This window comes from Suncus etruscus, chromosome 4 (assembly GCF_024139225.1).
Source record: "Suncus etruscus isolate mSunEtr1 chromosome 4, mSunEtr1.pri.cur, whole genome shotgun sequence".
Classification (NCBI taxonomy): Eukaryota; Metazoa; Chordata; class Mammalia; order Eulipotyphla; family Soricidae; genus Suncus; species Suncus etruscus.
This window is the reverse complement of record NC_064851.1, coordinates 71,685,033-71,697,754: the sequence shown is the minus strand read 5'-3', so window position 1 is coordinate 71,697,754 and position 12,722 is coordinate 71,685,033. Positions and strand designations below refer to the sequence as shown.

Below are 12,722 nucleotides of genomic sequence, written 5' to 3'. Positions count from 1 at the left end.
TGCCCCTGAATAATATTTCTTGTTTCTATAGATCTCAACGTTATTTCTTACTGAATTTAAAGAAATAGTTTCAATTCGAATTTTATGCTTTCTACATTCTTAAGCTTTGTATGTTCATTGTCCTATTCATGTGTTTTTTCTAATCATTGATATCTAATTTTTTCTCCTTTAATCACATTGTTTCTCCTTTTATTTTATATACCCTAGGACTTTGAACACTATGTAAAATATTGGCTGTTTCACTATATAACTGGAGTTCCAACTCCAACAAAAGAATCTATTGTTATTTTCTGGACCATCTTACAAGTTCTTGATATTATTATATCCTGTATTTTCTTACCCCAGATGTTTAATACAATGCTACCTCTGACATCTACTTGCCATTTTGTTTTCCAAGTTTAACATTCATCACAATTTAGCAATTTTTCTGTGATGTCTAATACAGGTGTATAATCCTAAATTTCAGACTGCTACTAGTTTTCTGTGTCTGTAATGACGACCTGCTCACTTATCAAGGTCACCACTGCTAAGTTTTCTTCTGGTCACTATGCTCTGGACATACCTGATATCACATATTTCTATGTTTATACCATATTTCACTAGTTTAACAACATATAACTTTAGAAGTCTTGAAATCAGACAAAATTCTGATACTCTTTATAATTTCTTAATAGACATATCTTAAATCAATGTTTTGATGATAAATGGTGTTCTTCAGTGCAGAAGAAAAAAGTCTCTTTATTTAGCCTTACTTTTTCCAAGTGAACAGTTTACAAATTGACCTAAAAATAACATTATTCTAAAGGAAATGCTCCATTGCAATTTGCCATTTTTCATGTAAAAGACAATTACTTAAAAGAGAAACTTTCATTTTTATCAGCTTTAAAGTAAGATACAGTATAATTTTGTTATTTATGTCATGTATTCCTTATTCATGATTAATTCAATAAGTGGAAAATGTGATGCATGCTGCTTATTACTGCATTACTTAATGTAAAAGATATTATATATATTCTTACCAAGTGTGATCATAACACAGATCTCAAAAAAGTCTTTTTTTGAAAAAAAAAAAAAAAAAAAAACCTAAGACCTATTTTAAGAAATGTAAAATGCTACTTATTTTGTAGCAATATGCTAAAAAATAATTTAAGGCCCTTGATACACCTTAAACTTAGTTCTTACAATAAAAAAATTTCAAGATAGGGATTTAAGTGTTAAGGCACTTGTATCTTGCACACAACCAAAAACAAGTTTGATCCATGGCACCTCATACCGTCTTTCAAACCCCATAGTGATCCCTAAACTCAGAGCCTAATGTAAGTCCTGAGTTCTGAGACTGTGACCCAAAAAACCAACCAATAAATTAACAAAACAGTATGAAAAACAAGAAATCTTAAAAAAAAAATTAAAAGAATATTTAGGAACTAGATCATTCAAATAACTATCAAATTAAGAAGTTAAAAATATGAATATGATTTTTGTGCAAAGATTTGATACAAGATTTTATTTTTATCTTCTAATTTTGTAAATTTCCTAGTTTTTGTGAGAAAGTAAATATTTCTCACCCAATATTGAGTACTTTGCATCATTGACTTCAACATAAATACAGCAAAAATTGCTCACAGAAAGGATAATAAATGTATTGTTTTCTATTTGATGTGTTAATGAATATAAAATAAAGCAAAGTTTTTCAAAGTGAATAGACATTTTTTAAAATTCGTGATTTTGATTTTATTGTTTAGCAGGGTCATATTTATATCATTTCAACTAAATTAAAGAAAACCAATTAAGAATATAATATGTTAATAAAGTAAGATCATTGAATTTTAGAATCAAATGAAGTCCTACCATATACTTCTTTTTTTTTTTTTTTGCAATTTATTTTTAATTCATGCTAGTTTTCTACTATATCTTATGCCTTTGTTCTCAGTTTGCTTTCAGGAAAGAAACTTGGATGTTCAAGACATGTGATATAATACTCCAAGGTATAGACTCTTTCTACAGTGCTCACCACCATATCACTTAGTATTCTATCATTGATTTTTTGTTTTTGTCTTTTGGGCCACACCCGGTGATGCTCTGGGGTTACTCTTGGCTATGTGCTCAAAAATCACTCTTGGCTTGGGAGACCAACTGGGACACCAGGGGATCGAACTGTGGTCCATCCTAGGTTAGCACATGCAAGACAAACACCGTACCACTTGTATCAGTGCTCTGGCTCCTAGCCTTGAATTTTTTTTTTTATTTAAACACCTTGATTACATACATGATTGTGTTTGGGTTTCAGTCATAAAAGGAACACCACCCATCACCAGTGCAACATTCCAATCACCCATGTCCCAAATCTCCCTCCTCCCCACCCGACCCCTGCCTGTACTCTAAACAGGCTCTGCATTTCCCTCATACATTCTCAATATTAGGACAGTTCAAAATGTAGTTATTTCTCAAACTAAACTCATCACTCTTTGTGGTGAGCTTCCTGAGGTGAGCTGGAACTTCCAGCTCTTTTCTCTTTTGTGTCTGAAATTTATTATTGCAAGAATGTCTTTCATTTTTCTTAAAACCCATAGATGAGTGAGACAATTCTGCGTTTTTCTCTCTCTCTCTGACTTATTTCACTCAGCATAATAGATTCTGTGTACATCCATGTATAGGAAAATTTCATGACTTCATCTCTCCTGACAGCTGCATAATATTCCATTGTGTATATGGACCACAGTTTCTTTAGCCATTTGTCTGTTCAAGGGCATCTTGGTTGTTTCCAGAGTCTTGCTATGGTAAATAGTGCTGCAATGAATATAGGTGTAAGGAAGGGATTTTTGTATTGTATTTTTGTGTTCTTAGGGTATATTCCTAGGAGTGGTATAGCTGGATCGTATGGGAGCTCGATTTCCAGTTTTTGGAGGAATCTCCATATTGCTTTCCATAAAGGTTGAACTAGACGGCATTCCCACCAGCAGTGGATAAGAGTTCCTTTCTCTCCACATCCCCGCCAACACTGTTTATTCTCATTCTTTGTGATGTGTGCCATTCTCTGTGGTGTGAGATGGTATCTCATTGTTGTTTTGATTTGCATCTCCCTGATGATTAGTGATGTGGAGCATTTCTTCATGTGTCTTTTGGCCATTTGTATTTCTTCTTTGTCAAAGTGTCTGTTCATTTCTTCTCCCCATTTTTTGATGGGATTAGATGTTTTTTTCTTGTAAATTTCTGTCAGTGCCTTGTATATTTTAGAGATTAGCCCCTTATCTGATGGGTATTGGGTGAATAGTTTCTCCCACTCAGTGGGGGGCTCTTGTATCCTGGGCACTATTTCCTTTGAGGTGCAGAAGCTTCTCAACTTAATATATTCCCATCTGTTAATCTCTGCTTTCACTTTCTTGGAGAGTGCAGTTTCCTCCTTGAAGATGCCTGTAGTCTCAATGTCCTGGAGAGTTTTGCCTATGTGTTGTTCTATATATCTTATGGTTTGGGGTCTGATATCGAGGTCTTTAATCCATTTGGATTTTACCTTCGTACATGATGTTAGCTGGGGGTCTAAGTTTAATTTTTTGCAAGTGGCTAGCCAGTTGTGCCAACACCACTTGTTGAAGAGGCTTTCTTTGCTCCATTTAGGATTTCCTGCTCCTTTATCAAAAATTAGGTGATTGTATGTCTGGGGAACATTTTCTGAGTATTCAAGCCTATTCCACTGATCTGAGGGTCTGTCCTTATTCCAATACCATGCTGTTTTGATAACTATTGCTTTGTAGTAAAGTTTAAAGTTGGGGAAAGTAATTCCTCCCATATTCTTTTTCCCAATGACTGCTTTAGCTATTCTAGGGTGTTTATTGTTCCAAACAAATTTCAAAAGTGCCTGATCCACTTCTTTGAAGAATGTCATGGGTATCTTTAGAGGGATAGCGTTGAATCTGTATAATGCCTTGGGGGGTATTGCCATTTTGATGATGTTAATCCTGCCAATCCATGAGCAGGGTATGTGTTTCCATTTCCGCATGTCCTCTCTTATTTCTTGGAGCAGAGTTTTATAGTTTTCTTTGTATAGGTCCTTCACATTTTTACTCAAGTTGATTCCAAGATATTTGAGTTTGTGTGGCACTATTGTGAATGGGGTTGTTTTCTTAATGTTCATTTCTTCCTTATTACTATTGGTGTATAGAAAGGCCATTGAGGGGCCGGAGAGATAGCATGGAGGTAAGGCATTTGCCTTTCATGCAGAAGGTCATCGGTTCGAATCCCGGCGTCCCATATGGTCTCCCGTGCCTGCCAGGAGCAATTTCTGAGCATGGAGCCAGGAATAACCCCTGAGCACTGCCGGGTGTGACCCAAAAACCACAAAAAAAAAAAAAAAAAAAGAAAGGCCTTTGATTTTTGTGTGTTGATTTTGTAGCCTGCCACCTTGCTATATGAGTCTATTGTTTCTAGAAGCTTTTTGGTAGAGTCTTTAGGGTTTTCTAAGTAGAGCATCATGTCATCTGCAAACAGTGAGAGCTTGACTTCTTCCTTTCCTATCTGGATTCCCTTGATATCTTTTTCTTGCCTAATCGCTATAGCAAGTACTTCCAGTGCTATGTTGAATAGGAGTGGTGAGAGAGGACAGCCTTGTCTTGTGCCAGAATTTAGAAGGAAGGCTTTCAGTTTTTCTCCATTGAGGATAATATTTGCCACTGGCTTGTGGTAGATGGCCTTAAGTATATTGAGAAAGGTTCCTTCCATTCCCATCTTGCTGAGAGTTTTGATCAAGAATGGGTGTTGGACCTTATCAAATGCTTTCTCTGCATCTATTGATATGATCATGTGGTTTTTATTTTTCTTGTTGTTGATGTTGTGTATTATGTTGATAGACTTACAGATGTTAAACTATTCCTGGGATGAAACCTACTTGATCGTAGTGGATGATCTTCTTAATGAGGTATTGAATCCTATTTGCCAGGATTTTGTTGAGGATCTTTGCATCTGCAATGACCAACCAATTAATCAACCTCTCAGATAAGGACTTTAGAGTAGCAATATGGAAGATGCTCAAAGACCTCAAAAAAACCATGGATAGAGTGGAACAGAGCACTAATAATAATCAAGAAAATATGAAGACAGAAATCACAAAACTTCAAACTGAAATAACATGTCAACTAATAGGCCTGAAAAATCAAAAACCAAAAATAACACAAGAATAGTGGCAGAGCAATAGCACAGAGGTAGGGTGTTGCCTTGCACCCAGCCGATCCAGGATGGACCTTGGTTCGATCCTTGGTTCGATCCTTGGCATCCCATCTGAACCCCTGAGCCAGGAGTGATTTCTGAGTGCACAGCAGGAGTAACTCCTGAGCATCATGATAAAAAAAGCAAGTTGACTATATTTAGTTATTAACTGTTTTTCATAAGCACCTCATTTGCATCAGGTAATAAACTAGGTACAGATTCTTTAATTGGACTAGTTCTTCACACAGGAAAAATTACTATTAACATACTGGGATATTTAAAATACAATGTCAAATTAAAATTACCCTTAATTAAAAGTAGTGCAAACCACAATAACAAAAAAAAAGAGAGAGAGAGCATTTGTGGCAGAAATACATACTAGTGTCGGTTGTTGTACATTGTATGGTTGTAACTTAACCATAAACAAATTTGTCATGGGAAAAATAACTAATTTATGAACAACTCTATAACCATAGTGTTAATAAAAAGAATTGAGAAAAGCACATGTATTTTACAGAAAGCACATACCTATAAAATATATGGAGAACTGAGAAAAATTCACAGAAAATGTAACAAATAGTTTGAAGTTTGACACATCAGTGGAAATAATGCCAAATAAGAATAGATGGTTGAGGCAGACTTAGATGAACAGATGTAGGAGTATTAATGATACTATTATGAATGAAGTATTATGATTAAGCGTAACTCAGAGCAGGAAGTAATCACAAATAAGTTGACAAGTAAACAAGACCTTTTTATATAAGGCCTTAAAAGCTGGACAAATGAACTTCAATTTTATGTAGTAATTGATAAAAAGCTATGGACAGTGTCCTATTAAGATCACACTAGAAAAAAGTAAGTGTCGAAAAAGATAGCAGAAATGGGATTTCATTGAGGAGGTTATTGCAACAACTAGAGAAAGGATCGATACGTCTTTGAATAGGGCATAGATCCACTGGTAAAAAGTATGTAGTTAAGTAAGCTAAAATTACAGAAGTGGACTTATAGGCCATGGTCATTTACCTGATAAAACCTTAACTCAGATGCCAATTAAGGTGCTAACTCAACCAGAAAAATTCTTAGGAATTCAATTCATTGTTTCCTCTTATAGACCAAATAAGAGGAATGAATAGGATAGAACAAGCACTATCATCTTATATAAAGACAAATGACTATGATACTGATAATAATAGGTCTTGTTCTAAGCACAAGGAACTGTGCTGATAATCTCATTTCTTTATAGGACCATAGAGAAAAAAGAACAAGAGATATATAAACACTGAGATCTGATGAATTGACGAAAAGAAATGGTGCCAATACCACAATGCCAGACTATAATTCTTTTCTTTTCTAACAAGAATCCTTTTATTTCCTAATTCCTTTCATGGTGAAAATAGTCTATTAATTTCTTTTTCTAACCATTAATGACTGATAAAATGCGTACAACTGTAATATTAAAAGAGAAAGTAAAAGAATATTCAAGTAAGTATGTTAATATAATTTCTGTGTATACTTGTTTTCAAGACATAAGCACACTTAGCTTAAAGCAGATCTCTTTTATTTTAATTTTATAATGAGCATGAACTATATTATAATTAACAATGCCATAGTAGAAAATTATTTACACTTAATCTTTTATATAGTACTTAATGTTATATAAATAAATATTATATAAATTTTTCAAAAGGAAATAATGTGAAAAATCCTTCCATTTAGGGTCTGGATATATTGCTCAAGTGGCATTCATTCTTTACATGCAAGATGCCCTGGGATAAAGGCCTAGTACCACTTGCCACCACCACAACTGCTACGTCCCAAATACCTTTTGGCCTGAGTGCCATCATGTTAAGTTCTTACAATAACAACAAATAATTAAATTTTCTTTTATTGTTGTTATTTGAGAAACTACTTGAAAAAACTCCTGCCTACCCAAAAGGAAGAGTGTTGATATTGAAAAATTTTACATAGATTTCAAGGTCCATAGTCTATACCCATTGCTCAAAAATTTCAATTAACAGCCTAATTTTCTCAATAATTGCATTTTTGTTCCCTCCATTATCTTCACCCTCTAAATAACATGCTCCCTCAAAAGACAGAAAAGTAAATTTTAAATCCATATTCTTTCTAATCACCAAGTCTTTCTATTCTCTTTTTTTATTGTTTAGCATTTTATATATATAAAAAAAAAACCTTCACCTGTGCAACATTCCCATCACCAATGTCCCGAGTGTCTCTCCTCCTCACCCCACTGTCTTTTTAAAGTAAAATCTGTCTTTTTTAAGGTAAAATTAAGGTAAAATTTAATTTTTAGGTAAAATTAAGATAAATATTAAAATTAAGGTAAAATTCTGTCATTTTAAGGTAAAATCTCTCTAAGCTGTACAGCCGCTGAGGATCACAAATTAATATGTCTTTTTTGGAGTAAACTTGTCTTTTAACACTTTACATACATTAGTAAAAATTAGCAAACTCATTATTTTAGTATATGGTATATAAAATCATACATGATGTTAATAAGGGAAACAGAATTTTGGAGGATGTTTCTAATTGCAAGGATCATATAAACCCTCCCATACATTAGGAAAATCTTGGGTATAAAAAAGTTGAGATTGCCATGATGTCTAGTAATTTACTTTCCCTAAATTATATAATAGCTTTAAACAATGAAAAATTATTCTGAAATCAAAGAAAAGAAAAAATATAGAAATTTAGATAAAATTCATATAAGATTAGTGGAGCAATTAAAAACATAAATATTTTCTTCGAATATTATCACTGTTCTCATTTTGTCAGAAAAATGACAGGCTAAATATATTAAGAGCATGCTGTGACTCAGGCCTATCTCTTTATCCACCTAAGTCTGGTCTTAGAAATGCTGATGATAGAGTTTATGGAAACCCCAACTCTGAGTTTCTAGTTGGTGTACCCTGAGAAAGGGTAGTAGAGCTATTGGAGATGGGGGAGGAGGGTAATCATTGCTAACTTGAGTTTAGCAGTTGTCAATAAATGTAAAATTGCTGTGTTTTTTTCCCCCCTCTCTCTAGGTGATTCTGATACTATTATAAGTATACCAGAACAGACTGATGAGGAGTACATCATGCAAGAGTTTTCTGAATAAAATCAAAGTTTATTTTAAAACAAAACAAAACAAAAGCATATATATATATGCTATTTTTCTGCTCGTTGGGTATCTATTTCTCTCTCTCTCTCTCTTTTGTTTTTTTTTTGTTTGTTTGTTTCTTTGTTTTTGGGCCATGCCCATTGGTGTTCAAAAGTTACTCCTGGCTCTGGTCTTAGAAATTGCTCCCAGCAGGCTAGGGGAACTATAAGTGAGGTCAGGGATTATACCCAGGTTCTGGTTCAGTGGCATACAAATGCCCTACCGCTGTGCTATCACTAAGGTCCCTGAACCTCTCTTTTGAGAGTTACATGAGTTGATAGCATTAGCTGCTGTTATTTTCTGGTGCTTTCTGGTTTCCTTTCTTGTTTTCTTTATATTATTTTTTATTTATTTTTATGTAATTACTTTATTTAAGCACCATAGTTAAAATATTGTTCATGATTGAATTTTGGTCATAGAATGTACACCACACTTTGCCAGTGCACATTTCCCACTACCAGTGTCTCCAGTTTTGCTCCCACCCACCCTCCCTTGCCTGCCTCTCTCTCTCTCTCTCTCTCTCTCTCTCTCTCTCTCTCTCTCTCTCTCTCTCTCTCTCTCTCTCATTTGTAATAAAATTTGTATATGGTTGCAAAATAAATCACTATTCAATTTATCATTCCAAATTGGCAATAAATGATATTAACATTGTTTCTTAGTTGCTTTTATTTTAGTTCAGATGCACATTTGAAAAAAAAATCTTTGTTTACTTATTTTTGATTTTTATTCCCAACAAATCTCTCAAAGAAACTTTATCTACTTAGTTGTTTATTTTGGTTTTGGAGACACCCCTGGCACAGCTCAGGGCTTACTTCTGGCAAAGTATGGAAGACCAAATATGGTGCCAAGTATCAAATACAGATCATCTGTGTGCACATAGGTTTTAAAACAAAACAAAAAGAAACAAAAAAAATCTCCTACAACTATAATATTTTTGTCCATAGATTTCTCTAATTTTGTGAGCAAAAGCCTTACAGATATTATTGACTACATTTTGTGCATAAATGTTTATTATAGTTAGTAAAATAAAATAAAATATATATAGTTAGTAAAATAAAATAAATATTTGTTTATTTTATAAATATTCATAAATAAATAAATGGATAAAATAAAATTTTAATACAGAATTATTTAAAATATTAGTTCAGATACCATACCTATAGTAACAAGCAATTAACTTAAGATGGGACCAAAAATGTATGCAGCACTAATGAGTAATTAATAATAATTAAGTGGGTGTACATACCGTCATAAATCCATCCAGTAAACCTGAATCTGGTTTTGGAGGTGCCTGCAAACGTTCCATTGACCACTTTTCAATGATCGAGGAGACTTGTGTATTTTCTGTATTTAATATTCTAAATCCAGTCATGTTTACTCCACTGTATCGGTAGGGCTCTACATCAAGAGCAAAGAGGTCCTGAAAGATACATTTATTTGTTATAGATATGCATAACTGAAATTGTCCCTTACTCTTATTTCTCTTAAAATAGCACCAATGTATAACAAGTGATGTGAAATATTACAAATCACAAGATGAACACATACACATTATTCTCAATGATTGTATTTGTTAGTGTATCATATATATTATATATGCTATATATGCATAAATATACATATATACATATGTATAGGAGAGCAAGCATTTGCCACACAAAGTAAGTCTTTGGCAAATGTTAACTGTATGGTAGTGGTTCTAAAAACCTAGTTTTAGGAGACCATTTTTGAAAAATATAAACAGTATACCTTTATCTGATATTGTTCCTAGAACAATCCATTTTTATTATCTTTCCAAAGGAGAAATAAATGACTGAAATATACATTTCTTTGTTTTACTTTTCCTTCACAGATAACCTCTCAAATTGAAATCATTTTATTCTTCTAAAGTTCTCTATTTCACCTTGGCTATTAAAGACAGTACATGAATCATGTGTGTAAGTTACTCTATCTTTCTTTGGTCGTTCCTATAAATACTTTTAGTATACATATTAATAAAACTTCTCATACCTCTTATCTAACTAATCTTTCTGATGCATGTTTGATTACTAGTTCAAATTCTTAAAAATTAAGCTAGTACAAGGTGGTTTATTTTTGCTGACATTTCTGTGTACATTTCATATTTGAATTTAAACATTTAAACACATTTTCCTATAATCTACCATTAAGAGTTGTATACTATTTATTCTTTGTGTTAAAAATGCCTTTAAGGAGCTGGAAAGCTAGCACAGGGGTAGGGAGTTTGCCTTCCATGCAGCTGACCCAGGACAGAAGGCAGTTTGATTCCCCCAGCATCCCATATAGTTCCCCTAGCCATGAGCAATTTCTGAGCACATAGCCAGGAGTAACCCCTGAGCTTCACCTGGTGTGGCACAAAAACCAAAAGAAAAAAATATGCCTTTAAATGCTATCCATTAGATTAATTTATGCTGGTTAGGTCTGGTTAGGTGTTTTCTATACGCCCCATCTTTTTATTTGGTTATTGACTTTTAATTTTGTCTTTAAAAACAAGAAATAACACAAGCCATCCTGCACTGCATCTCAGATATTTCTGTGTGCAGAGATAGGAACCTTCCAGCCCCCCATTAACCCTTTTCATCCCTGGCATTTTGGACTTAGCACTTTTTTTCTCCTAGAAAATATACAGCTCATAACCCAGTTGAACAAACCAATGAATTAGTTTGCAATAATTTTATCATACTTAGATAACCTCACTTGTTTAGAAAAATAATCTTTAAAGCAGATATACCTCAAGCTACTTATTTTTTATACAATAAGTCATATATCACTTTCTTAGACAACTAAAACTCTAGCATTCTAACCCCAAAATGCAAAGAAAAAAAGAGGAAACTAAGGAAGATACCTGCAGTTGGGGATATAAAAAGAAATCTAGGCAAATTTCCAAGTCTACCAAAATACCTGAGCCTCATAGATTAGGTTCTAAAATCAATACTTAATGTTTTAAGAACAGAAATCAAGAAATCACTAGCCTGTGAAATTAAGCAAACTATAGATGAACAAATAAACCAACTAAAAAACTCTCTTTCAGAAGATGAAAAGTCTATATAAATGGTACTGAAGGAACAAAAAATATGAAGTCATAGTAACAGAATTGCATAGGTGGAGAATCATATAACTAAATTTAAGACAAATGTAAAGCAAGTACTGATAAAGAAGTCAAAAGAGAAAGAAGAGACAAAACAATGAAATAAAATTTAAGGCACTTAATGAACAAAGACAAAATAAATAATCTCTGAATTATAATAAAACCTAAGTGGGAGGAAAAAGAAAAGATGAAGAATAAGTAGTGATGGAAATGATAGAGAGAACTTTTCCACTCTCTGAAAACAGGCTGCTGTATAAGTAAATGCAAGAGGCAAAATGAGTGCCAAAAAAAAATAGACCTAAGCAGAACAACACCAAGACATATAGTAGTCCAAATGGCATAAACTAAAAACAAAACAAACCAAACAAACGACAAAAACTTGCAGAGAAATGGACTCTTTAAAGTTGTAAGGGAGAAGAAAAATATTAAGTATAAAGGAAAGAACATACAAATCAGTACAGATCTTCCATTTCAAACAATCCAAGCAAGAAAAAGAGTGGAATGACATATTCAAACTACTGAATAAAAAGAAAAAGAAAAAATAAAAAAAAAATAAAAAAAAGATAAAAGAAAAAAAATAAAAAGAAAAAGAGTGGAATGACATATTCAAACTACTGAATAAAAAACAACTTTCAATCTAAAGTCCATTACACAGCAAACCTCTCACTTACTGGGATGGAGGGTTAAAAACATTCTCAAACCCAAAAAGAAACAAACAAACAAACAAACAAAAAACACTATCTGCACTATCCAAACAACTTAAAATTAACTACACAAAGATGAATTACATAAACCAAATATTTATTGTAACAGCAACAACCCTACAAAATAAAATGGCACAACAGCCCTTTCTGTCAATAGTTTCCTTAAATGTCAATGGACTAAACTCTTTCATCAAAAGAGTAGCAGGTTGGATCAGGAAACAACAAACAGCCATATGCAGCCTACAGGAAACATACTTTAAAGTTCAGGATACACACAGGCTCAGAGAAAAAAGGAAGAAAAAATTTATGCAAGCTATTGAAAAAAAAGTTCAGATAGCAATAATTATATCAGACATTCAGCCTCAAGAATATACTTAGAGACAAAAAATGGACACTACTTATTTATCAGAGAACAATAGACTGATAAGTACTATGATCAACATTTGTGCAAAAAATGTAGTTAGTAATTTATGTAAGGCGTTTGCTCACAAAATTAGAGAAAACTATGGACAAAATTTTATAGTAGTAAAAGATTTTGGTTTTTTTGAGGGGG

General features: G+C 33.1%; 1 protein-coding gene and 1 pseudogene across 2 annotated transcripts in view; one reads left to right on the top strand and one right to left on the bottom strand.

The window, feature by feature from the left end:
- The window catches only part of GRIK2 (glutamate ionotropic receptor kainate type subunit 2), a 691,383-nt gene that overhangs the window by 362,410 nt on the left and 316,251 nt on the right, over positions 1–12,722 (bottom strand). For both annotated transcript variants that reach the window (XM_049771324.1, XM_049771325.1), the window contains exon 6: positions 9,606–9,779. In XM_049771324.1, coding sequence (XP_049627281.1) covers positions 9,606–9,779 — 174 coding nt within the window. The remainder of the gene's footprint in view (positions 1–9,605; positions 9,780–12,722) is intronic.
- On the top strand, positions 7,960–8,086 carry LOC126007693 (uncharacterized; annotated as a pseudogene).